At 46.2% G+C, this 23,770-nt stretch overlaps 1 protein-coding gene across 3 annotated transcripts in view; it reads right to left on the reverse strand.

Moving 5' to 3' along the window:
* Positions 1-98: 98 nt before the first annotated feature.
* Positions 99-23,770, reverse strand: part of UBN1 (ubinuclein 1) — a 39,437-nt gene continuing 15,765 nt past the window's right edge. Inside the window, exons 8-18 of one of the 3 annotated variants that reach the window (XM_086691413.1) lie at positions 20,948-21,018; positions 19,345-19,474; positions 19,059-19,177; positions 18,655-18,783; positions 18,323-18,469; positions 9,464-9,514; positions 9,327-9,369; positions 6,845-8,167; positions 4,957-5,200; positions 4,584-4,673; positions 99-2,308 (exon numbers count right to left, since the gene is read on the reverse strand). In XM_086691413.1, coding sequence (XP_086547539.1) covers positions 2,259-2,308; positions 4,584-4,673; positions 4,957-5,200; positions 6,845-8,167; positions 9,327-9,369; positions 9,464-9,514; positions 18,323-18,469; positions 18,655-18,783; positions 19,059-19,177; positions 19,345-19,474; positions 20,948-21,018 — 2,397 coding nt within the window. In that variant the 3' untranslated portion in view covers positions 99-2,258. The remainder of the gene's footprint in view (positions 2,309-4,583; positions 4,674-4,956; positions 5,201-6,844; positions 8,168-9,326; positions 9,370-9,463; positions 9,515-18,322; positions 18,470-18,654; positions 18,784-19,058; positions 19,178-19,344; positions 19,475-20,947; positions 21,019-23,770) is intronic. The other 2 variants (XM_086691414.1, XR_015245283.1) reach the window with 2 other exon arrangements.

The following is a 23,770-nucleotide window of genomic DNA, read 5'->3' on the forward strand; positions in this document are numbered from 1 at the left end:
CTCCTCTTGGCTTCTGGCCAAAAGGGATATTCCACATATACCAGCTCCTAGGGCAGGAAAAATTGGCTCAAATATGGTAAAAAGAAGGAGAAATGATGTTTTGGAAACCTTGAAACAATTTATTGAGTTGCTTTATACAAGATTAACAATTTTCACACCACCCCCCAACACCAACATCGTCGCGCCGCACAAAAGCCACAGCCCCTCTCACACCTAAGGAACGGCTGCTCCAAGGAAAGCCCCGCAGCGCCGCAGCCCCAGACCCCGGGGAGCCCGCTCTGCCAGCCCGTCTGCCCAGCCATGGCTGTTTAGGTCATTCACTCTTTCATTACCACAAATAAAGCATAAAGAAGAAAAAGAAATCTCATAAACTCCCCATCAAAGAAACGTTTCCCTGAGGCAAGAGGCATCACTAGATTCCTAAAAATGAGGGTATTCAGCTCCAGCTGCACACTCAATGGTACATGGGGAGGAGGGTGCGAGCGCTGCAGGGAAGGGACCTTGGGTGTTCTTGGGCGGAGAAGCCTGGAGAGTTCCCACTGCTCAGTGTTCACGGAAGGCCTCTGCACGGCTCTGAGCTCAGCAATACAAATCTCTTCTTTGGCTCTTTTGCTACTACCTAAGACTACTCTGTAAACAAACTGGAAACCCAAGTTGCAAAAAAAAAAAAAATAAAAATAATGAAGGGATAAGGAATCCACTTATCCACTTTAGCCAGATGTGAAACACATGTTGGTTCTTACAAAAAAAAAAAAAAAAAAAAGCAGAGGCCTAGCCGGATAACTGAGTGAGGTCTTGCCCCGCTGGAAACAAGGCAAACCTCTGCATAACTGTGAGTTACTGAGCACTGTACCCTGGAAGGCAGGAACCAAGAGAGCTGCCTGTGTCTCCACACAGGTGTACATTCTGAGGAGGCTGTTGACTCTTAACATATTTGCAATCACTTAGCTGAAGCAGTCAGTTCAGATAGGCCTTGTGGGACACACTCCACAGGACAGGCAAGTGCCCTAAACATCCGTGTGAAGCAGCCGCTGGCTGAATGTGCTCCAGGGCAGCTGTCCTGGCCTGTCTCCGGCGCGCTCTCCCAGCTCATCAGCGCACCGCCCTCAAGTCAGCGCACAGCCCTGCTGCCCGGAGAGCCCCAGGACGTCAAGGCCTGTTTCTACATGGCAGATGCTTCACAGGGGCCTGTTCCTGCAGCTCTGCCTGAGAATGGTTTCTAAATAAAACAAACTGGAATGTCTTTGACTTGGAGCCCCTCATATCCTTGGCCCTCAGAGATGAAGGGCTTTGGGGCTCTTCAGTCCACCTGAATGAACTCTGAAAAAACAAAACGGGGGCCCTGGCTATACTGGGACCTGGGGTCTGGGGGCCCAGATGACCTTCAAGTCAGGATGGCAGATTAGGATGTGCAACTGTAAAAAACTCAAACTGGCTATGTCTTAAATACAGACATATCTTTTAAAAAAGTCTTCATCTGAAATCCACTCAGAAGGCCGAATGGACGTGTGTCTAATTCTGCTCCACCATAAAGGCACTGGAATTATGTCTTACTATAATATGACATGCATTCTATCCAATGCATTAATGGTAATGATGAAATCTGGACCAAAATAAGTGTCTTTAAAAATCCTGTCACAACTGTTGAATCTACAAAAGTCTTTTCTCTGAAAGAGCTTCATTGTCATGTTCAGCAGAGAAGCTGGCCCCCAACACAATGAGCACACGTTAGGTGTTCTGAGTATTTTTCAAAAAGACAAGGTAAGTCTCCCAGCTGTGTGGCAGCCTGGGTTTTTGTCCTGTTGAGCACACAGCCTGAGGATGGGACGGACACCATGACCATCGGGGATCCCACTGTGGCCAGGGGTCCCTGATCAGTAGGGCACCAGGAGGTACTCTGACCAAATGCCAGGGGGTCAGGCAGGTTTCAAACAGGTGCGCCCTGCTCTGCCCTGACACCACAGCTTCGTACAAGACCCACCACGCGCCCCAGCCCAGAGCTGCCCCTCCAACGATTGTCCATGACAGAGCCACGGGGCCCGGGGCACCAGGCCAGTCAGTGCCTCCACAGAGAAGCCCAGGGTTGCTCCCCTCACTGAAGGCACATCACAGTGCCAAGAGATGCTCCACTCAGCACTCACACCTTCGCCAGAAGGAAACCAATTGGCAGAAAGAGCATAGTGATTATCCAGTTTCTGAGACCTACTTGGTCAGCTTCCACCCAGACCTAAGGGAGTCGGGCCTTTCCTCTGAAGAGGTCACAATTTCCGTGGTACACCAGGCCCTTTTCCATGAAGCTGAGAAGCATCTGGAAAAAAATAAGCAAAAACAACACAAGTCTTTCAGGATCTCGGATTCCTTTAAGGCAGCAGTAACAAAAATTCAAGGGGATCACTTAACTAGCAAAAGCCCCTGAAAGCTGAGTTCCAAGGCTCAGACGAACCCAAAAACCCCTGATGGAGGCTGAGTGCACTGCTGCTTGCAGTAGCCTGCAGTGTGCATGGCACTCGGAGCACCAGAAGGCAGGGGCCCGACGCATGCCTGCCACGGGAGTGAGTGTGTTCTTGGCCACCACCAAAGTCCCCTGGCGGGCTAGGCTCTGTGTGAGGTCCCAAGACCGTGCTGCACTCAAACAGCTATGAGACTCTCTCACCATCAGAATCCTCAGGTCCTACGAAACCAGCTCAAGGTGCTAAGAAGCTAGCGTTCTGAGTCTGCACGGGAAAGAGAGCAAAAAGCAGACGCAGTCACACAGCTTTCCATTTACAACCACTCAAAGGAATCCTCCAACCTGAAGAAGGTGTAAAGGAGACAGAAATGGAGAAATGGTACAAAAAAGCACTTTCCCTTTTTTTTTTTTTTGGCACGAAAAATACCACAGGCCAACAGTCATGTTTCCAATGGCTCTTAAATTATTTTCTTTGTTTCAAAGTGTGACAGTTCCTGAAAGCAAGCAGAGGCAGGACTATCTTTCAAACCTAGGTCTTGCCTAGGTGGTTCTGTGACCCCGCATTACCCTCTTAGCTACAGTAGCAGCCACCTGTTTGTGAGGTGAGTCCCCTGCAGCTACCGCTTCCCTAGAGGAAAACAGAGCCCTTGTTCACACAGGCTTAGCCCTTCAGTTCTTTTCTCTAAAGAAGCAAAATTTCCACCTTACAAATCTTCAATCCATTCTTACAGGCAAAAGGCCTCCAGCATTCACTAGGAATATGTCAGCCTCGGGCCAGGGGGTCAGGGACCCACAGCAAACATGGAGGAGCTTACACTCAGAAACATCAGGCCACAGGCATGCCCAGCCAGGCAGCTCCCTAACTCCCACCCCGGTACCCGCACACCAGGGCTACCCCAGCCTCAGCATCCTGCAGAATGGCTCTCGCCTGACCAGTGCAGCCTCACTGGTCCCCTCTGGAGCAGGTCTAGCGTAGTAAGAGCAGGAAGCCAAAACCAAGACCTGGTGAGCCTGCGCACCAGGGTCCCATGAGGTGTACTCAAGAATCAGGTTCCAGCTGCCTTCTCACAGCAATACCACACCCTTTTCTGAAAACCACTGCTCTATGGAGATGAAAAGCAGGAAAAGAAAAGGAACACTGCCCAGCTGTGTTCCTCAATGTCTGCTTTCACCCCTGAACTCAACCGAAGGCTGCTCCCTTGGGCATACTTTGTGGCAGCACAGGTAAGGGTCCCTCCTAAAACCTCACCATTGGGCTCTCCCTTTCACATAAAGCTTTAAGCACTTTTTACGGTCCCTGGGTGGCTCAGTCAGTTAAGGGTCCAACTCTAATTTTTTTTAATTTATTTTTGAGAGCGAGTGAGCGAGCAAGCCCAAGTTGGGGAGGGGCAGAAGTGGACAGAGAGAATCTGAAGCAGGTTCCACACCATCATCACAGAGCCTGATGCGGGGCTCAAACTCACTAACCATGAGATCATGACCTGGGCCAAAACCAAAAAGGGAGATGCGTAACTGACTGAGCCACCTAGGCACCCCATTAAGCCTCTGATGCCTGATTTCAGCTCAGGTCATGATCTCAGGGTTCATGGGATCAAGCCCCGCATCTGGTTCCATGCTGACAGCAAAGAGCCTGCTTGGGATTCTCTCTGTCCCTCTCTCTCTGCCCTTCCCCCAGGTGACTTTCTCACCCTTACACTCTCCCTCCCTCCCTCTCTCTCTCTAAACAAACAAGCAAAGCCTTGAGAGCTTTCTGTTAGCTGCAGCACCTGGAAGGTATAGCAACTTAATTGAACACTTTTCAGTTCCCCAATTAACCCTTGGAAATGAGCACCAAGTTTCGCTAAGGGAATTCCCCTGCTTTGAATACAGGCCATCACTGCCTCCCCTGTGAGCACACAGGGTAAGGCCGACCCAGTGGCAATCCCAAGTGGGGAATGAGGGGAAATTCCAAAGTGGAAGCCTATGTTGATCTCTTGGAGTCCCCAAAGAGCCAGAGCCTTCAAGGACAAACCAGGACAACACAATGACAACGAGTAGAAGACACTGAACTCCCTGGCAGCAGACAAGGCATCTGAACGAGTGGAGAGCAGAATGCCGCGTGGTGCGTGTGGCACTCTGACCACCTGGCAATTACCTGGCAGACTCTGCGGGACGTGAGTGGACACGGCAGCGTGTGGGAGAGGCGCTGCACGGGGCGGGCTGGAGTGCAAGCCAGCCAGGAGACCTGAGAGAAAACAGGAGGGGAGAAAAGAACAAAACACACACATTGAAGACAGGAACAGAAAAGATGCTTCAGTGGTCGAGAGCCCAGACAACCTCCTGGACTGGTTCTGGGTCAGAACCCCAAGGGGGAGGGGGCTCAGCACGGTTCCCAGGAACGCTGCCCAGGGTCACACACCAGACAAACACAGGAACCCAGCACACAACAACAGAACTCATCAATCAGCACAGGCAGTGGGGAACCTTCTGTCCATCCAGCACAAGGAGACAAGCAGAGAAGCACTTACTATGGTTGAGGCCGTGATGGAACGTCCCAGGGGCAGGACCCGTGACGATGGCATCCTTGGAAACCCCTGCTTTGGCAGAGGACTCGGCGCTGAAGGATACCACATGGAGAGGAAACTGGGAGATGATCCCTAGGGAGTTGGAGTTCATGGCTCCAGGCAGCTTCGGGCTGCCAGACTTGTAGGACGCAGACAGCAGATTTAAGGGCGAGGAGCTGGCCAGCAGCACAGCCCCACTCGTTCCTTTCTGGGGAGGAAACACAGCACGGTCAGAGCACCAGCACTGTTCAAAGCTCACTCACAGGGGCGCCTGGGTGGCGCAGTCGGTTAAGCGTCCGACTTCAGCCAGGTCACGATCTCGCGGTCCGTGAGTTCAAGCCCCGCGTCAGGCTCTGGGCTGATGGCTCGGAGCCTGGAGCCTGTTTCCGATTCTGTGTCTCCCTCTCTCTCTGCCCCTCCCCCGTTCATGCTCTGTCTCTCTCCGTCCCAAAAATAAATAAACGTTGAAACAAAAAAAAAAAATTAAAAAAAAAAAAAAAGCTCACTCACAAACCAAAGCTGGGGATGGACGTGTAGGGCAGGGACCCGCTTGTACACCACCCCTTGTGACGGCAGCCCCTGCACTGCTGCCCTCAAAGGAAGAAAGAGGATGGACTCTAAACTGGCATAGAGAGGAGCACCTGGGTGGCTCAGTCGGTGAAGCGTCCAACTTCGGCTCGGGTCATGATCTCGCGATTCGTGGGTTCGAGCCCCACATGAGGCTCAGTGCTGACAGCTCAGAGCCCGGAGCCTGCTCTGGGTTGTGTCCTCCCCTCTCTCTGCCCCTCCCCCACTCGTACTCAGTCTCTCTCAAAAATAAATTAAAAAAAATAAAAAACTGGCATGGAATGGCTCCCAGGACCATGTTCATTTAAAAAACCAAGTATAGGGGTGCCTGGGTGGCTCAGTCGGTTAAGCGTCCGACTTCGGCTCAGGTCATGATCTCACAGTTTGTGAGTTCGAGCCCCGCATCGGGCTCTGTGCTGACAGTGCAGAGCCTGGAGCCTGTTTCGGATTCTGTGTCTCCCTCTCTCTCTCTGACCCTCCCCCACTCATGCTCTATGTCTCAAAAATAAACGTTAAAAAAAAAAAAATTTAAAAAACCAAGTATAAATTACTCCTTTGTGTAAGAAAGGAAGACCATCTTACCCAAACATCCACAGATGTAGGTACACACAAACACCAGTGTGTTCGTATTTATGTACATTAAACATACACACACATACATATTTGTATGTTTTGACCTTTGTCTTTATAAAGAGATGGGAAAACCCTGGAAACTAAGGAACACAGCTACCTTGCAGGGGTGGTGCCAAGGTAGAGGTAGGTGAGATCCTGCTGTACATACCTTTCTATAGTTTTGTCTTTGTAACAACAGAGTCATTTTCTATGTTGGAAACATGAAAACAATGCTCTCTCATTTCCCCAGCCTGCATCCAAACTTCCTGTAATTACCTACCGGCAAGCCTCATCAACCATTGGACTCTTGTCAAACTGCCTTTATCTGACCTGCAGAGTCCTTTAAAATCCAACCAAAAGGGAATCACTCTTACAAGTTACTGATTTCCTGGGGCATGAACATCTCCACAAAACTGATGAGCTGAGAGATGACGCCATTTTCATTTACTTGTTTTGAGAGATAGACAAATAGGAGGCTATGAAATGTGAAAGGAGTTTTGTGGCTCATTCTGTGCCACCCAGGATCACAGCACCTCTGGCAAACCAGTCCTTTCCCTCTGCTCATCCTCAGGAGAAGTTTCCAGCTCTCCCGGGATTCCTACCACTAGAAAAGCAAAAACCTACAAACAGGAAGCCCAGGCCTCCTTCCAGTTTCCGGGCTCACTATTCCTACCTGACCTTCAGTGTCGGATCTCTCTCTCCGACCAGGGCAAGGCAAGCGGCCCTGTCCACAAGACCCACGAGGGGCGGACTGCTGTGCCAGGACACTCACTGGCAAGGAGGTAGACGATGTCATGCTGCTAACTGCGCTGGACTTCAGGGAGGAGGTCAGTAGCTTTGCCACTCCCTGGGTCCCACCACTGGAGTCTCCATTTGGACCACCCGGAGGGGCCACCAGGGTCAGCTTTTGGGAAACGGGTGGTTTTTTCACTGCAGAGGCTGGGACGGGTCTGCTGGCAGACTGTCCTGTGGAGGGAGGCTGTACGCCGGGGAGCAGGTTCCCGGAAGTAGAGGTCTGGACTGGTGTTCCTCCAGAGGAAGAGCTGCTGCCAGAAGAAACCCCATGTTTAGAGACAGAGCTGGCAAAGGGACTATTCTTATAAGACGGCCCTGAAGAGCCAGCGGAGTGCTGTTTTGCTGGATGGCTCGGGGCAGTGGAGGATGAGGCTGGGGTCTTATGAGAGGTGCTGCTGGAGACCGGGGGGCCTCCTGACGAGGCCGGCGTGGAGGGATGGAAGCTCTGGCCTTTGGTTGCTGTCTTCACAAGCTGGAGGAGGGAACGATGGCACTGTGGGGAGGAAGGCTTTGGGCCCTGGAGCTTATTGACAAAAGGAGCTGGGGGGGTGAAGCTCTTCTGCTGTTGAGCACCCGCGTGAAACACTTTCACCTGGGGGCCGGGCACAGGAGCTGCCGCCTGGGGTGTGTGAGACGTCCGTGGCAAGCCGTGGTGCTTTGCTTTGGACTGGTGTGCTTCCGGCAGGCCCTTGCTGAGCGCAGCCTGACAGGACAGCTCTTTGTAGCCAGAACTCTCCGTTTTTTTCTCCTGAGAGGACTGCCCCAGTGCCAAAGCCTGTTCAGCTAGAAAATTGAGGGGAGACTGCAGAGAACTAGAAGGCGATGGGGCGGAAGGGTTGGGCTTCGGAAAGTTCCTCTTCTCGTCTGTACATACGGCGCCTACGATCTTCTCTGCGGGTGCTTTCGAGGGTGCAGGCAATGTGAACTCAGAGCTCCCACTTGCTCTGCTATTCAGCACAGCCAGTTCCTTGGACACAACCTCCAATGAGGAGGCTGAATTACGGATCAAGTCTCCATCCAAGGAGTCCTCAAGGTTGATAGGAGCAGGATTAGCAAGGCTGCCAGATGCCTGGGATGAGAGCTCCCTGTTTGTGGCCCCGATGCTCAGGCCTCCTCCCGCGTGTTCTGAAGGCAAAGCCAGGGGGCCACCAATCTGACCTGATGGGACGGAAACCTTTTTGTCAGGCTTAGAAGAGGATTCCTAAAGGAAAGTAGAAATTCCAATGGTTAGAAATGTCCAAAGATGCCAACGCTGGCCCTGTGGTGAGGATGCAAACGTAAGAGCACCACAGGCCCCCAAAACCCAGGCTTTCCTGCACGGTCACAAAACAGGGGAGGAGCAGAGTAGCTGCCATGCCTGCTTGCACTTGAAAATGCTGCTACCCCTTCGCCCTCTCTGGCTCATGTCTGGCTGGCTGGGACTGGCTTACCAAGCATGCTTTCTTGTTAAGTACACATCCATCCACAAAGAAACTCTTATTCTGTTTCTGAAAAAGTGTAACACTTGAGCAAGAGATGCTCTCTCCCTGTTGGCCTCACATGGTCTCAGAGTGCTCCCAGCTGCACTCAGAAAATGAGGCATGGCATGAGAATTGCCTTGAATTAGCTTTCTTTTCCTCCCTGATCTTCTCTAGCACCTGTCTCTTCAGCTGGGCGCAAAGGAAAAGTCCTGTCACGGGAGCAGGAACAGGGTCTACCTCATTAATGCCACATCCTGAGTGCTTATTGCCATGTGTCTGAGACACCGAAGGAGCTCAACAGATACTTAGGAATACAGAATCTGCACAGCTTACTCCCATGGACTAGGTGTGTTAAGGGCACAGGAACTGGTAAAAATTTTGGCACAATAGCAATTTTTACTACACTGAGAGGTTTCTGCAATGCCTGAGATGGTTCTCTGTCTCTGCTCTCTACCCACTGTACTTCCCTCCATCTCTGCCAGGCAAATGCAACAAAGCCAGCTTCCTCCAGGCTCACCACTTAGCTGGCAGTGTTCTTCCATGAAAAATCTACCACCACACTGTAAGACCTGAGCATCTGCAGGGGCTTTTCACTCCTCAGAGGGCGGTCGGGAGACCTCACTTAAATCTCACCACCACCCCCAGGAACTGGCCAGGTGGGTATGATCTCTTAGAACTAAGGCAGGAAGGTATTATGTGGCCCAGCTCAGGTCTCTACCCTGCCAACCTCAGGCACCTGTAGTGGGGCAGGCTGCCTCTTGGTATAACCTCAAGAATGCCATCCTGGAGAGTTGCCTCCCAGTCCAGCAAAGCTCGACGAGTTGCTATGGTCAACTGACAGGTTTCACGTGCATGGCTGGAGGATGGAGAATGGTACATGACCAGAGCAGGCTGACTCACCTTCATCTTGATTTTGGATGAGGCCATTACTTTCTTCTTGGCCCTAGTAAAAGGAAGGAACACAGAAAAGGTTTAGAGGAGATCCACAAAGGAAATGAAAATAATAGTAGTCCTGGGAAGAGAAAACACGGACTCACAGGATTGATGTCAGGTGCCCATGGCCTCGTCTGCTCTCCTTAAACAGAGTCCTGAAATAGAGAACACTGGATGGTTTGCGCAAGCTCCCTGAAAGCAGGCACTCTTCTTCTAGAGCTTTCCTACCACCCCTGGTATTCAGTGGCTATTACGCCTTAAATATCAGTGGACTGGTGAGCTGGATTCCTAGTGAGAGGATCTAAAGTAGCCACACTGGCCATTCAAAAGCGAAGAGTCTAGGAGTGACCCAAAAAAGCTATGGCTCTGCCCCAATATTTCTCATAGGATTTTTCCCCTAGAGACAGCAGTGCTTTCCTTATTGCTGATTCTTACCCCTTCCAAAGGTCAAATGTGGAGTGACCCACAGCATGTCTTTTCCCAGGAAAACACAACAAAATTTTCTTTGTGACCCTCCCTACGCACTTTCACAGGGATGCCTAGGTGGCTCAGTAGGTTAAGCATCAGACTTTATGGATCATGAGTGACCTTGGCTTGTAAGTTCAAGGCCCACATCAGGCTCTCTGCTGTCAGCGCACAAACCCCACTTAGGATCCTTTGTCTTCCTCTCTCTGCCCCTTCCCTGCATATGCACATGCTCTCTCAAAAATAAACATGAAAAAAAAAAAAGAAAAGAAAAGAAAGAAATTCAATCTGTAAAGAGAGAAGAGCAATTCCACCTAAAGAAGGTACAGAGACAAGGAGAGGAAGTTCCATGACTTGAACTCTGGGAAGGTGGTGGAGAAGGAAGCACCAGAAACTGTCCACCCTCCTGGACAGCAACTGCACTAATAATACAATCTGTCTAAAGGAACTATTTGGGAACGCTAGAGTGTGTTGAAGGCTTACCATGGGGGGCTGGGGGTGGGGGGTGGGGAGGGGAAAGGCCTGGAGGGTAAACTGCTGTCAATTTCAGCCCTTAGCACAGATGCAGCCTCCTGACCCCAGCACCACGGCAGGGAGGTATACACATGTTCCTGTAGCAGCTTGCACGCAGCTTGTGGGAAGTAGGGCAGGCAAAAAGGACCCTGTCCTTCAACTACGGCGAAATCTCTGCTTCGGTTGCTAATTGCTGCTTTTCATCACAGAGGTGCAAAGAGGTGGGCAGCCACTGCTGTCCCCTTCTACCAACCATTGTTGCATGCCCCTGCCCCTCTGGCTGAGGTGACTTCCAGGGGATTTGAAAAACCAGTGCCCTTTGTCCCCGCTTCACTTATTCACTTTCCCACTTTTAGGAGACAGACATTAAACACCAGAACATTCAAAACAACTGCATATATGGGGGAAAATGAGAAAGTGACTATACAAGTCCAAGGAAGGGTTTGGCCAAGACCTGGAAAGAAAGTTCACACCACAGGCTGCTCCCTGGCACCGAGACCACCCACAACATTCACAAAAATAAAATCAATAAACAGAACAGTGACCACAGTTACCAATACTGAATTGTAAATTTGAAAGTTGCCGAGTTCATCTTATAAGAGTTCTCGTCAAAGAAAAGAAGAATTGTCACTATGTGAGGTGATGGATGTTCCCAAGAAATTAAAAAAAGGATGTGTGAACAAAATGGAAATAAAGAGATGGAAAACCTAAAAAGAAATCAAAAAGAGATTTTGGAGCTTTAAAGTGTAATAACTGAAACAAAAAATTCCCTGGAGATGTTCAAACACAGATGTGAGCAGGCAGAAGAAAAAATCCACAAATTTGAATAGAGGACAATGGAAATCGCCAAGGCTGAGGAACAGAGAGAAAAAAGACTGAAGAAAAGTGAACAGGGCGTAGGAGACGTGTGGGACACCATCACTTGGAGCAGAATGCACACCACACACTGTACAAGTCCCAGAAGAAGAAGAGGGAGCAAAGGGCAGAGAGAATAGTGGACAAAAACTGGCTAAAAACTCCAAAAATCTGGTGAAAGAGATGAACATAAAAATCCAAGAAGCTCAAAGAACTCTAAGATGAACCCCACACAAAGCAATATAATCAAACTTTTTTTTCTAAAGTTTTATTTATTTCGAAAGAGAGAGAGAGAGAGAGAGAGAGAGCGAGCCTGCGCATGAGCAGGGGAGGGGCAGAGAGAGACAGGGAAAGACAGAATCCCAAGCAAGAGCCATGATGTCAGTGCAGAGCCCTATGAGGGGGCTCAATGTCCTGAACCATGAGATCACGACGTGAGCCAAAATCAAGAGTTGACACTTAACCGACTAAGCCACCCAGGCGCCCCTATAACTGAACTTTTAAAACACAAAGACAGAATCTTCAAAACCCATAGAGAGAAGTAAATCATCATTTAAATTATCAACAGATTTCTCATCATAAACTTGGGAGTCCAGAAGATAGTGAGCTAATATACTCAAAGTGCTAAAAGAGGGGGCGCCTGAGTGGCTCAGTTGGTCAAGCGTCGACTTCAGCTCAGGTCATGAACTCGCGGTTCGCGAGTTCGAGCCCCGCATTGGACTCTGGGCTGACAGCTCAAAGCCTGGAGCCCCTTCAGATTCTGCGTCTCCCTCTGTCTGCCCCTCTGCTGCTTGCACTCTGTCTCTCGCATTGTCTTAAAAATAAAAATAAACATCAAAGTGCTAAAAGAGAAGGTCAGACCAGAATCCAAATCCAGTAAAGCTGTCCTTCAAAAGTGGGAGAAATATTAAGATACTCCCAGATGGGGATGCCTGCGTGGCTCAGTTGGTTAAGCATCCAACTCTTGATTTCAGCTCAGGTCACAATCTCACAGTTGCGAGATTGAGCCCTGCGTCAGGCTCCATGGAGCCTGCTGGAGATTCTCTGTCTCCTGTTGTCTCTCTGCCCCTCCCCCTGCTTATGCGCACGCTCTCTCTCTCTCTCAAAATAAATAAAGATTTAAAAAAATATATATATATTAAAAAAAAAAAAAAAAAAGGTACTCCCAGATGAATAAGAGCTGAAGAAAATTGTGAGCACTAAACTGCCCTGAAGGAAATGCTCCAGGGCGCCCTGTGAGGTCAAATAAAAGAACAACCAACAGTAGTTCAAAGCCATGCAAAGAAATAAGGATCTCAGAAATGGAAATACAAGGGCAATTATAACAGCTAGTATTCTCATGAAAATGGTTTGTCACTGTGCTTTTTATTTTCTACGTGACTTAAGAGACTAAAACTTTAAGGAAAAAAAGTAATCATTAGTATAAAAGCTAGCATTACTATCACTTTGGTTTGTAACTCCAAATCTTGTTTTCTACCTAATTTAACACACTAATGTATCTCTAAGAATTATCAGCTTATGTTTTAGAGCACATGATGTATAAAAATGTAATTTTGTGACATCAACAACCAAAAGGGGTGAGGACAGAATTGTAGGGGAGCAGAGTTCACAGGTCACTGAATTTATAGAAGCAAGCCCTTCCTTCCATTAATTACTTTATTTTTTTTTTTTTTAATTTTTTTTTCATTTTTGGGACAGAGAGAGACGGAGCATGAACGGGGGAAGGGCAGAGAGAGAGGGAGACACAGAATCGGAAACAGGCTCCAGGCTCTGAGCCATCCGCCCAGAGCCCGACGCGGGGCTCGAACTCACGGACCGCGAGATCGTGACCTGGCTGAAGTCGGATGCTTAACCGACTGCGCCACCCAGGCGCCCCTCCATTAATTACTTTAAATACGAATGGATCAAACTTTCCAATCAAAACACTGAGATTAGCAGAATGGGTAAACAACTCAACGCTGTCTACAAGAAACTCACTTAAGATCCAAAGGCAAAAACAAGTTAAAGGTGAAAAGGTGGAAGAATATATTCCACACCAAGAGTAACCAGAGAAAGCAAGGAGGGCTGTGCTGACATCAGATAAGAGAGACTTTAAATCAAGAAACATTACAAGACAAAAAAGGTCATTATGTACTAATAAACACCTCAATACAGCAGGAAGATATAATACTCATAAACATTCCTGCAACTGAGGCAAAAACTGACAGAACTAGAGGGAAAAGCCGACAATTTTACATTAAGAGTTGGAGACTTCAGTACCTCACTCACACTAATGGATAGAACAACTAGAAACAAGACAAATAAGACAACAGAAGACTTAACATATAAACCAGCTAGATCTAACAGACATACACAGAACACTCTACCCCACAACAGAATACATATTCTTCTCAAGTGTACACGACACACTTCCCAGGACACAGGCCACAAATTAAGTCTAAAGACATTTAAAAAGATAGACATTACACAGAGTATCTTCTCTGACCACAAGAGGCTACAGCTACAAATCAACGACAGAAGGAAAACTGACAAATTCACAAAATTGTGGAAATCAGAAAACATACTTTTTAAACAGTCAATGGAGCAAAGAAAAAAATCACAAAGGAAATTAGAAAATACTTGAAAGACAGATGAAAAGGAAAATACAACATACCAAAACTTACAGACACACCCAAAAGGATGTTAAGAGGGTACTTACAGCTATAAACGTTTAAAAACAAGAAAAATCCCAAATCAACAACCTAACTTTACAACTTAAGGTACTGGTAAAAGAACAAATTAAACCTAAAGCCAACAGGAAGGAAGCAAACACTGGAGATCAGAGCATAAATAAATAAAACAGAGAATAAATAGAGAAAAATCAGATCAACACAACGGACAAATCTTTAGCTCGATGGGCTAAGAAACGAGAGGAGACTCAAATTACCAAAATCAGGAATGAAAGTGGGGACATTACTACTGATTCTACAAATAAAAAGGACTGTAAGAGAGGCTATGAATAACTGCACACCAACAAACTGGATTACCTACTTAAAATGGACAAATTCCTAGAAACCCAAAACCTACCAAGTAATTCCCAAAGAAATAAAAATTCTGACTAGAGCTAAACTAGCAAGGGGACTGAGTCTGTGATCAAAAATCTCCCAACAAAAGAAAGGCCCAGACCTGATGGCTTCATGGGTGGATTCTACCAAGTATTTTAAGCACTACCAACCCTTCTCAAACTTTTCCAAAACTGAAGAAGAGGGAATACATACAAATTCATTCTATGAAGCCAGCATTACCCTGATACCAAAGCCAGGCAAAGACACTGTAAGAAAACTACAAATATCCCCTATTAATACCGATGCAAAACTCCCCAACAAAATACTAGTAAAGAGAATTCAGAAGCAGATTTAAGAAGATTATACATCATGACCAAGTGAGATTTGTGCCTGGAATGCAAGGGTGGTTCCATATACGAAAACTCACCAGTGTGACACGCCCCATCAACAGAATGAAGGAATAAAGCCCCACGTGAACATCTCAATTGATGGAGAAAAGACGCAGGACAAAATTCAACACCCTTTCATGATAAAAACACTCAACTAGGAATAGAAGAAAACTACCTCCACATAATAAAAGCCATGTATGAAATCCCACCCAACCCCGCTGCCACCCCCAGTGAACATAATAGTCAATGGTGAAAGGCTAAAAGCGTTTCCTCTGAGATCACGAACAAGGTAAGAATGCCTGCTTTCACCACTCCTATTCAACGTAGTACTAGGAGTTCTAGCCAGAGCAGTTAGGCAAGAAAGAGAAACAAAAGGCATCCAAATTGGAAAGGAAGAAGTAAGCTTATCTCTGCAGATGATATGATCTTTTATGTAGAGAACTCTAAAGATTCCAAAAAATTTTCAGAATAGATTTTGCAAAGTAGTAGGATATAAAATCAACATACACAAAAATCAGCTCCATTTCTGTACACAAAAAATGAACAATCTAAAAAAGAAATTACAAAAATAATTCCATTCACAACAGCATCCGAAAACAAAACAAAAACCAGGAATTAACCTCACTAGGCACGTAAGAGACTTGCACAATGAAAATGACAAAATATTGCTAAAAGAAATTAAAGACAGAAATAAATGGAAACACATCCCACCATGGATTGGACTTAATATTACAAAAATATCAATACTACCCAAAGCAATCTACAGATTCAATGCAATCCCTAGCAAAATCCCAATGACTGTTTTTTGCAGAAGTAGAAAAACCCACCCTAAAATTTATAGGGAATTTCAAAGGACCCTGCACAGTCAAAATAATCTTGAAAAAGAATAAAGCTGGAGATTCACACTTCTAGATTTCAAAACTTACTACAAAGCTACAGTAATCCAAACAGTGTGCAACTGGCATTAAAGTAGACACATGAACCAATGGAAGAGAACAGAGAACCCAGAAATAAGCCCTCACGTATACGGTCAAATGATTTTTCAACAAAGGTGCAAAGACCGATGAGGAAAGCACAACCTTTTCAACAGATGGTGCTGAAAAAGCTGGACATCCACATGCAAAAAAAAATGAAGTTGGACCCTTAACACCATATACAAAAATTAACTCAGCTTCATGACCCCAGATCTGACAATGGTATCTCACATATGATATCAAAGACACAAGCAACAAAAAGTAGACAAATTGGACTTCATTAAATTTAAAAATTTTGCATACTGAGGAGCATCTGGGTGGCTCAGTCAGTTGAGCATCTGACTCTTGACTTCCACTCAGGTCATGATATCACGGTTCTGACACCGAGCCCCACATTGGGCTCCACAATGAGTGTGACTCCTGCTTGGGATTCATTCTCTTTCTTTCTCTCTCTCTCTCTCTCTCTCTCCCCCTTCTGCTCCTCTCCCCCACTCACACTCTCTCAAAATAAGCAAATAAACATTAAAAAAAAATTTTGTGTGCATCAAAAGATACTATCCACAGAGTAAAATGGCAACTCACAAAATAAGAGAAAATATTTGGAAATCACATCTGTTAAGGGATTAGTATTCAAAATACAAAAGGAACTCCTAAAACAATAAAAGAACCTGATTAAAAAATGGGCAAAAGACTTAAACATTTCTCTCAAAAAAAGATATATAGGGGCGCCTGGGTGGCGCAGTCGGTTGAGCGTCCGACTTCAGCCAGGTCACGATCTCGCGGTCCGTGAGTTCGAGCCCCGCGTCGGGCTCTGGGCTGATGGCTCAGAGCCTGGAGCCTGTTTCCGATTCTGTGTCTCCCTCTCTCTCTGCCCCTCCCCCGTTCATGCTCTGTCTCTCTCTGTCCCAAAAATAAATAAACGTTGAAAAAAAAAAAAAAAGACATATAAATGGCCCAATATTATATATTAAATGATGCTCAACATCACCAGTCACCAGGAAAACTCAAATCAAATATATAGGGAGATACCACATCACATCCATTACAATGGCTACTATCAAAAACCCAGAAAACGTCAAGTATTGGGAAGGATGTAGACAAATTGGAACATCTATGAACTATTGGTGGAAATACAAAATGATAAAACCACCATGGAAAACACTGATGGTTCCTCAAAAATTAAACATACAAGGGCACCTGGGAGGCTCAGTTGGTTAAGAGTCCAACTCTTGATTTCAGCTCAGGTCATGATCTCGCGGTTAGTCTGTTCGAGCCCCATGTCGGGTTCTCCACCAGCAGCGCAGAGCATGCTTGAGACTTTCTCTCTCTTCCTCTCTCTCTGCCCCTTCCCTACTCACACTCTCTCAAATACATTAACATTAATGACAAAATTAAACACACAATTACCATGTGATCCAGCAACTCCACTTCTTGGCATATACACAGAAGAACTGAGAGCAGGGTGTCGAAGAGATATTTGTAACACTCTAGTTCATAATAGCATAGCTCACAATAGCTAAAACATGGAAGCAACCTAAGTATCAGCTTAGGATGAATGAATAAGTAAAATGTGATCTATACATACAACGGAATTTTATTCTGCCTTAAAAAGGAAAGAAATTCTGTAATGTGTAATACAAACAAATTCTTGGAAATATTATACTAAGTGAAATAAGCCAGTTACAGAAAGACAAATTTTGTATGACTGCACTTATAGGACGTACTTGTAGTAGTCAAAATCATAGACAGAAAGTTGGGGCACCTGGGTGGCTCAGTCATTTAAGCATCCAACTTCAGCTCAGGTCATGATCTCACAGTCCGTGAGTTCGAGCCCCACGTCAGGCTCTGTGCTGACTGCTCAGAGCCTGGAGCCTGCTTCAGATTCTGTGTCTCCCTCTCTCTCTCTGCCTCTCCCCTGCTCATGCACTGTCTGTGTCTCAAAAATAAATAAAAACATTAAAAAAAAATTTTTTTTTAAATCATAAGAGAGTAGAATGATGGTCACAGAATCTGGGCGGGGGGGGGAGAATGCAGAGTTATTGTTCAATGGGTACAGAGTTTTCATATTATAAGATGAAAAGAGTTACGGAGATGGATAGTGATGGCTGCAAAAACAATGTGAACGTATTTAAAACCACTGCACTGTGCACCTAAAAATGGTTAAGATGGTGAATTTTATGTAAAGTGTATTTTCTCCCATTAAAAAAAAAAGAACAGAGCACTAGCTCCAGCTAACTTTCCTGTCCAAGTATTGCAGAGTCCATTTTCATGGGAAGCTACAGAACACAGAAGTTCAGCACTTAACTCCAATAATCAGCCAGCCCTGTTCCTTGCAAATGAGACTTCTGTTCAGAACGGGAACATGTTTCCAAGATGAAACTACTTCTCTACTTCTACCAAGAGCCAATATCTCAAAACAGGTAAGAGCACAGTGACGTGGGAAGAACATGCAGCCAACTCCAAACTGAAGTGTGACAAAGAATAACAAAGCCAAAACCCCATAGGTAACTTCGCTCTCCAAGGGAAGAGTAAGAGCCATTCACAGCAACCAGTATGGCCCCCAACTCCTCTAGTGGGAACAGAGCTGAGTCGGCTAGACAGTGACTCCCTGAGGGAAGGGACCGTGTTGGCCTGGCATAACAGAAGCACTCATATATGTCTTTAAGGCAAAAACACTCCACCTCATCACCACACTGACTATACTGGCTGCTCATGGCCCTCACCTGGCCTGCATCCAGCCTTTGGGCCAGAGAGGTTTGACCTCAGCATCCAGAAAGGCCTTCACATAGTCCTCCCAAGACTGGGTCTTATTGTTCCTCTCCAGATCGTAGGTCTCCAGTTTTATCTTCACCACGTGGCAGAGCAGCTCCCTGAGGAGTAAGCAGAAGTCAGAAACTTCAAACTACCCCAAATCCTTCTTTCAAGGTTTCAATTATGTGCTTTCAGCAGCCCTGATTAAAGTAAATGATTCTAACCTTCATTAGAAACACGGGAACATGCTCAGACACTGGCCCCACAAACCCTCCAATGAGGCAAGGTCCCAGTTTGGGCACACCTGATTTCATCATTCCATTGGAATTTCTTCCGGGGTCCCATTATCCTCCTGCCCCCCTTTTCTTCATCTTCTTCCTCATCAGAGCAAATCCGCTCCCTCTGCTCCTTGTCCTTCTCCTCTTCCAGCATCCTATAGCATGGAAAGAAATCAGTGGGACCCTAAGGGTCACGGCCACAAAAGAACTACTTTCTCCCACCCACCACCCCCCTCCCCCACTTGCCTATCCCGACCCCGGGCTTCTAAGAAAAGGTGCAAATGCTGCAGAAGAGCCAAGAGTCTCATTCACAAATGTAATAATGAAAACACACACACACACACACACACACACACACACACACACACACACACAAGAAAGAGAAAAGTCAAGAGGATGATGTCCCGTGAGAGCGATGGAACACACTTACTTGGCGACCTTGGCTTGTGTGTGTGCCTGGCACTCATCCTGGTACTTGGCCATCTGCTCTGGCATTGCCCTTCCAATGGCCTCCTTAAGCTTCTGGAGAGGCTCCTTTAGACGCCCCCCCTGCAGAAAACAGAACGTAGTGTAAGACTGGTTTTTGTATCACTTCTTATACTGAGGACACACTATTGCACAAGGGCACTACAACAGCAGAGGTGGCATCTGTGAAGACTCAGTTACCCTCTCTGCTGGGCCCTAAAGCCAAGGGGCTCCATTCCAAAGTCACCCACCTGTTCATAGAGGTGAAGTTTCCGAGCACGTTTAACCAGGGAGTCCTTGCTGCAGGGCAGGAATGAAGCAAGATAGGCATATACCCCAGAACGGATTTGGCTACTCAGCTCCCGAGTTTGTACCTCTATGCTGAAGAACAGAACAGAGTCATCAAGGGTCCGTAGCTCACTGGAGCTTCTCTCATCATTAGGTCACCCTACCACAGAGAGGAAAACTAAGAGCCAAGAACAGGTCAAACCTTATGTCATCAGTCACACAATGTAACTAAGTGACCAGTGCAACAGATCTCCAGTAGTCACCAAATCAGAACTTCCACACCTGATGAACTCGGTTAGGTAAAGAGGGACAAAACCCTGAGGTCAAAGACAAGACCAAGTCAAAGGTAGTCAGGAAAACAGAACCCGAGAGAACAAGCTCGGAAGTACTAAATATCACAAACAACAAGAACTTTAGAGCTTTCAAAATGGAAAGTGATTGAGTTACTTGGTGTGGCCAGGAAATACTTTCCAACAGCATTTCCTTTTTTCCCAGTTCTATCCCTGATTAGGAAGTCAGGGAAGTCCTCACCCCTCCCACTGTCCCCATCTAGATCAGCAGAAAAAATATTTGTCTTCAATCCCTCAAGCTCTCTTTATGTGGCATGCTCCAGCAGGTTACCGTTCACACAAATTTCTCATGTATGCTGACCCTCAGATGCTCTCTACAGTCCAGGCTTTCTGACCCAAGAGGCCAATCCCAATCCTGCTCATTTGCTAGAATATTCCCAAGTCTTGACAACTGTTCTTGCATGTGTAAAATCCTCAGTTGTTGAGCAACAAGCTTCCTCTCCTACATAATGCAACAGAGAGAGAAGCTGGCAAGGCTGGAGGACCTGATACCAAGAACCTGGTTTGGACTTATATGTGTGGTTTTTCTGCTTTTTTAATCCAATTCATACAGTGCAATATTTCAGAGGATCAGGCATGCGGGAGAAGTGTCATGGGATGATATGTACATACCCTGGCCTTGGGAGAGGAGAATGACCCCAGGAGAGCAGGCTCCTGAGACTATACCAAGTTACCTCTTACTTTTCTGCACAAGCAAGCAACACTTCCTCTCTCATCTTATACTTGCCAAGAAATCCTCTTCCAACTGCCCATGATCATTATATACAGTGTTCTATTAATACCTGCTGCTTAAGGTTAGTAAGACCTACCATTTCCTGGAAACAGATATTTGGTGTAAACAGCCCCCTTTAAAAAAAAAAAAAGAAGAATATGGGCACCTGGATAGCTCAGCCGGGTGAGCGTCTGACTCTCGATTTCGGCTCAGGTCATAACCTCACAGCTCGTGGGTTCAAGCTCCACATCGGGCTCTGCGCCGACAATGCGGAGTCTGCTTGGGATCTCTCCCTCTCTGCCCCTTCCTGGCTTGTGCTCTCCCTCTCTCTCTCAAAATACATATAAGTAAACTTAAAAATAAATAAATAAACTAAAGGAAAATAATCACCGTTTTTTTCTCTCAGAAGCAGTCATCTTTAGGCAGTTCCATCCACACCCATTTCCCTGGCCTGCACAACCCAGGCATGGTAGCAGCAGACACATGGAAACAAAAGATACTCACTCTAGGAGGGTGCCATTAACATCCTGGGTGAAGAACTTCTGTCTGCTCTCTCCTTCAGCAGCTCTGGCAGCCTGGTTCACAGCAGACAGTAACATCTGTTAGTGCACTTTCCTCAAACAACCACACACTCACCCACAGGCACAAGGCCAGTCCTTCCCTACAGAACACCTGCCGATTCGATAAAATCCTCACTCAGCCCTAATCCCAGATTAAGTTCACCTACGATCACCCTATGCTCCCAAATTGGTATATCCAGCTTTTTTCAAATGCTGCTGAAGCATCTATGGACTGTCCATTCTTCCAGAACTCGAAACAGCAGTCACATAAACGTCGATCATACAGAGTCAAAGCAATCATCACGCATTTGATTCAACCAGCTGGTTACCTCCTGTGACCAGCACCCTATCACCTCAACTGTGAGATGGAATTTCCATACTTCCACAGTACAAAAACAATCATAACTGCAACAAACCCGCAAGATTAGAAAACCTTTATCCCCCTCACCCCTAAATAATAACAATGTGCTACTTTAGCACTTAAGGACATTGCGATTCTTGGGAAACTCACAATCCACTTAACAGTTTATCACAAACTCTATTACCAGACCATCTTAACCACTAACACACCTTCCTACCTGTTGACACAAGGCATAGCAGGCTCCTATGCAGTCTTTTGCTTCCCACGAGAACACAGTACGCACCCAGCGTGTCAGCCACGCAGGCCGCCAGGGCACTAAGTGCACAAGTCAGGAAAGCAATCACAGTAAAAGTCTGAACCATAGATTCTCACATTTGGCTGCATATTGGAATTACCTGGCAGTTTTCCCCACCCTAGACCTTTGGTCCAGATCGCATCACAATCTCTGGGGATGAGGCCCAGGAATGTGCACTCTTTAAAAGTAACCCTGGTAACTCTAATGTGCAGAGGGGATTGAAAACCACTGACCTAAACCCAAGAGTTGCTGGTCCAAAGGCTTTAGGTAAAATAAAATATCTAAAATCAGGCTTGATCTAGAATAATGATGGCAAACAAAGGCAGTGAGATTCTCGTCTTACAACAAACGATCAACCCTGATCAACCCCTCTGAGACTACAGGCACTGAGAACTACCCTCCACCTTCCTGTCCCCTCACGTGCCTTCCCCTCATTGTATCCTCTGCAACCCATTCCTACCTCTGGCTGCTCCCTCTCTGTCATTAGCTCTCCTTAATAATAGATGGAGTCCAAGATTCTATCTAAAACTATCTTCTCCCAATACCTTCTACACCTTCATAGCTTCAAAATAACACATAACCCATGTAGATCTCTCAAATCTAACACTCGAGCTCTAAACGTTTTTTCTAAGCTCTGGATTAGAATTTCCAATTACTTCTGTCAATGGATGATCTGCTGGTATGGACACACAACTTACCCAAAACCAAACCCACCAGTTTCTGCTCCTCCTCCTGTGTTCCCCACTTCTAATAACTACACTCCATCCTCCTGAAATCCTTCCACTCCTTTCTTTAAAACCCTTAGGTAGTTCTCTCCAAGCCCAGAATCAAACCCAAACTCCTTTATGTGGCATTTATGGTCCCCATTCTCCACTACATTCCAGGGGGTCCCCACCATCCAACAATTCAACAACCCCTTGTCCCACCTCAGCCCTATGCCTGGGCTTCCTGTAAGGCCATCTCTCCACTGCGCCAGGCCAAACCTGTGGTTTCCAGTCTGATTCCTACATACCCAAGGAGCTTGTTTCTTACCTCCTCAAGTCTGGCTGTCCACCTGACCATCTGCTTGGCCACACAAATATCACAGAGCTTACCTCATTCTGCTCTGTCCTACAGCCACCTGTTTACATGTTTACTGGTCCACTTACAGAGAACAAGCTCATGGAGAACAAGAACTGAACCTTATTTGTCAATATATTTCCCACAGCTGCCTATTACGTAAAGAGCTTAGTAAATGTCGCCTAAGTGCATAGATGAAGGAACAAACAGGTATTACTGAAAGAATGCAACCAGAGGAAAAAAGTTTGGTACCAACAAACAGAACCTGCAGAGAATACACAAAAGTCAAGCCTCTGGAAACCCCTGGAGGGAGGGAAGTGCAAAGGCCCAGGATGAAAGGGGGTGAAATGGATGGATGGAAATCAAAGAAAGAAAGGTTGCAACTTTTAATCCATTCACCTGACGATTTCTTACATTTTCATAAGTATTCAGAAGTCTTGGCACTTCTAATATATTGAGAGTATGATTTTAGTTTGAGAGTCATTCTTTTGTTTAAGCTTACAAACTGCTACTTCTAAGATCCAGAAGCACTTTCGTATTCATTCAATCTAATCACTGTAACATGTATTTCAAATGCCCCACCATTTGGCAGACCTATCAACTGCTTCGGTTTACATTCAAATTTTACTTTTAGATTATCAGGCAGTTCTTCAGTATGTCGGAGGTTTTCTGGCTATATAACTTTTAAGATATTTTTCCAATGCCTTTTCAATTGTGTAGATAATATCTCTGAGGGTCTGGTTTTATACTGAAGGTAATTAGTCAAGGGCTGTATTTTTAAATAAATCCAACTAAAAGAACAACTGGATTTATATCTGATACTCTTCCAGAAATAAGTGAGGTTCCTCAACCCTAAGAAGAGATACCCTTGCTTAAGGAGTTGTTTCAATCCATCAATCCTAGATTAACTAAGAAATGAAATTAAATGGAAACAGTTCAGTCATGCTCTTTTACAATAGTTCCAAAAGCCTTTCAATGAGCTGTTTCAATTATAAGAAAAGTCACTTACAGCCTCTCAGCACCTAGGTCAGAGCCTTATATACTGTACCTGC

The sequence above is a fragment of the Puma concolor genome, chromosome E3, assembly GCF_028749965.1.
Source record: "Puma concolor isolate L17-30 chromosome E3, mPumCon1.1.hap2, whole genome shotgun sequence".
In the NCBI taxonomy this organism is placed as follows: Eukaryota; Metazoa; Chordata; class Mammalia; order Carnivora; family Felidae; genus Puma; species Puma concolor.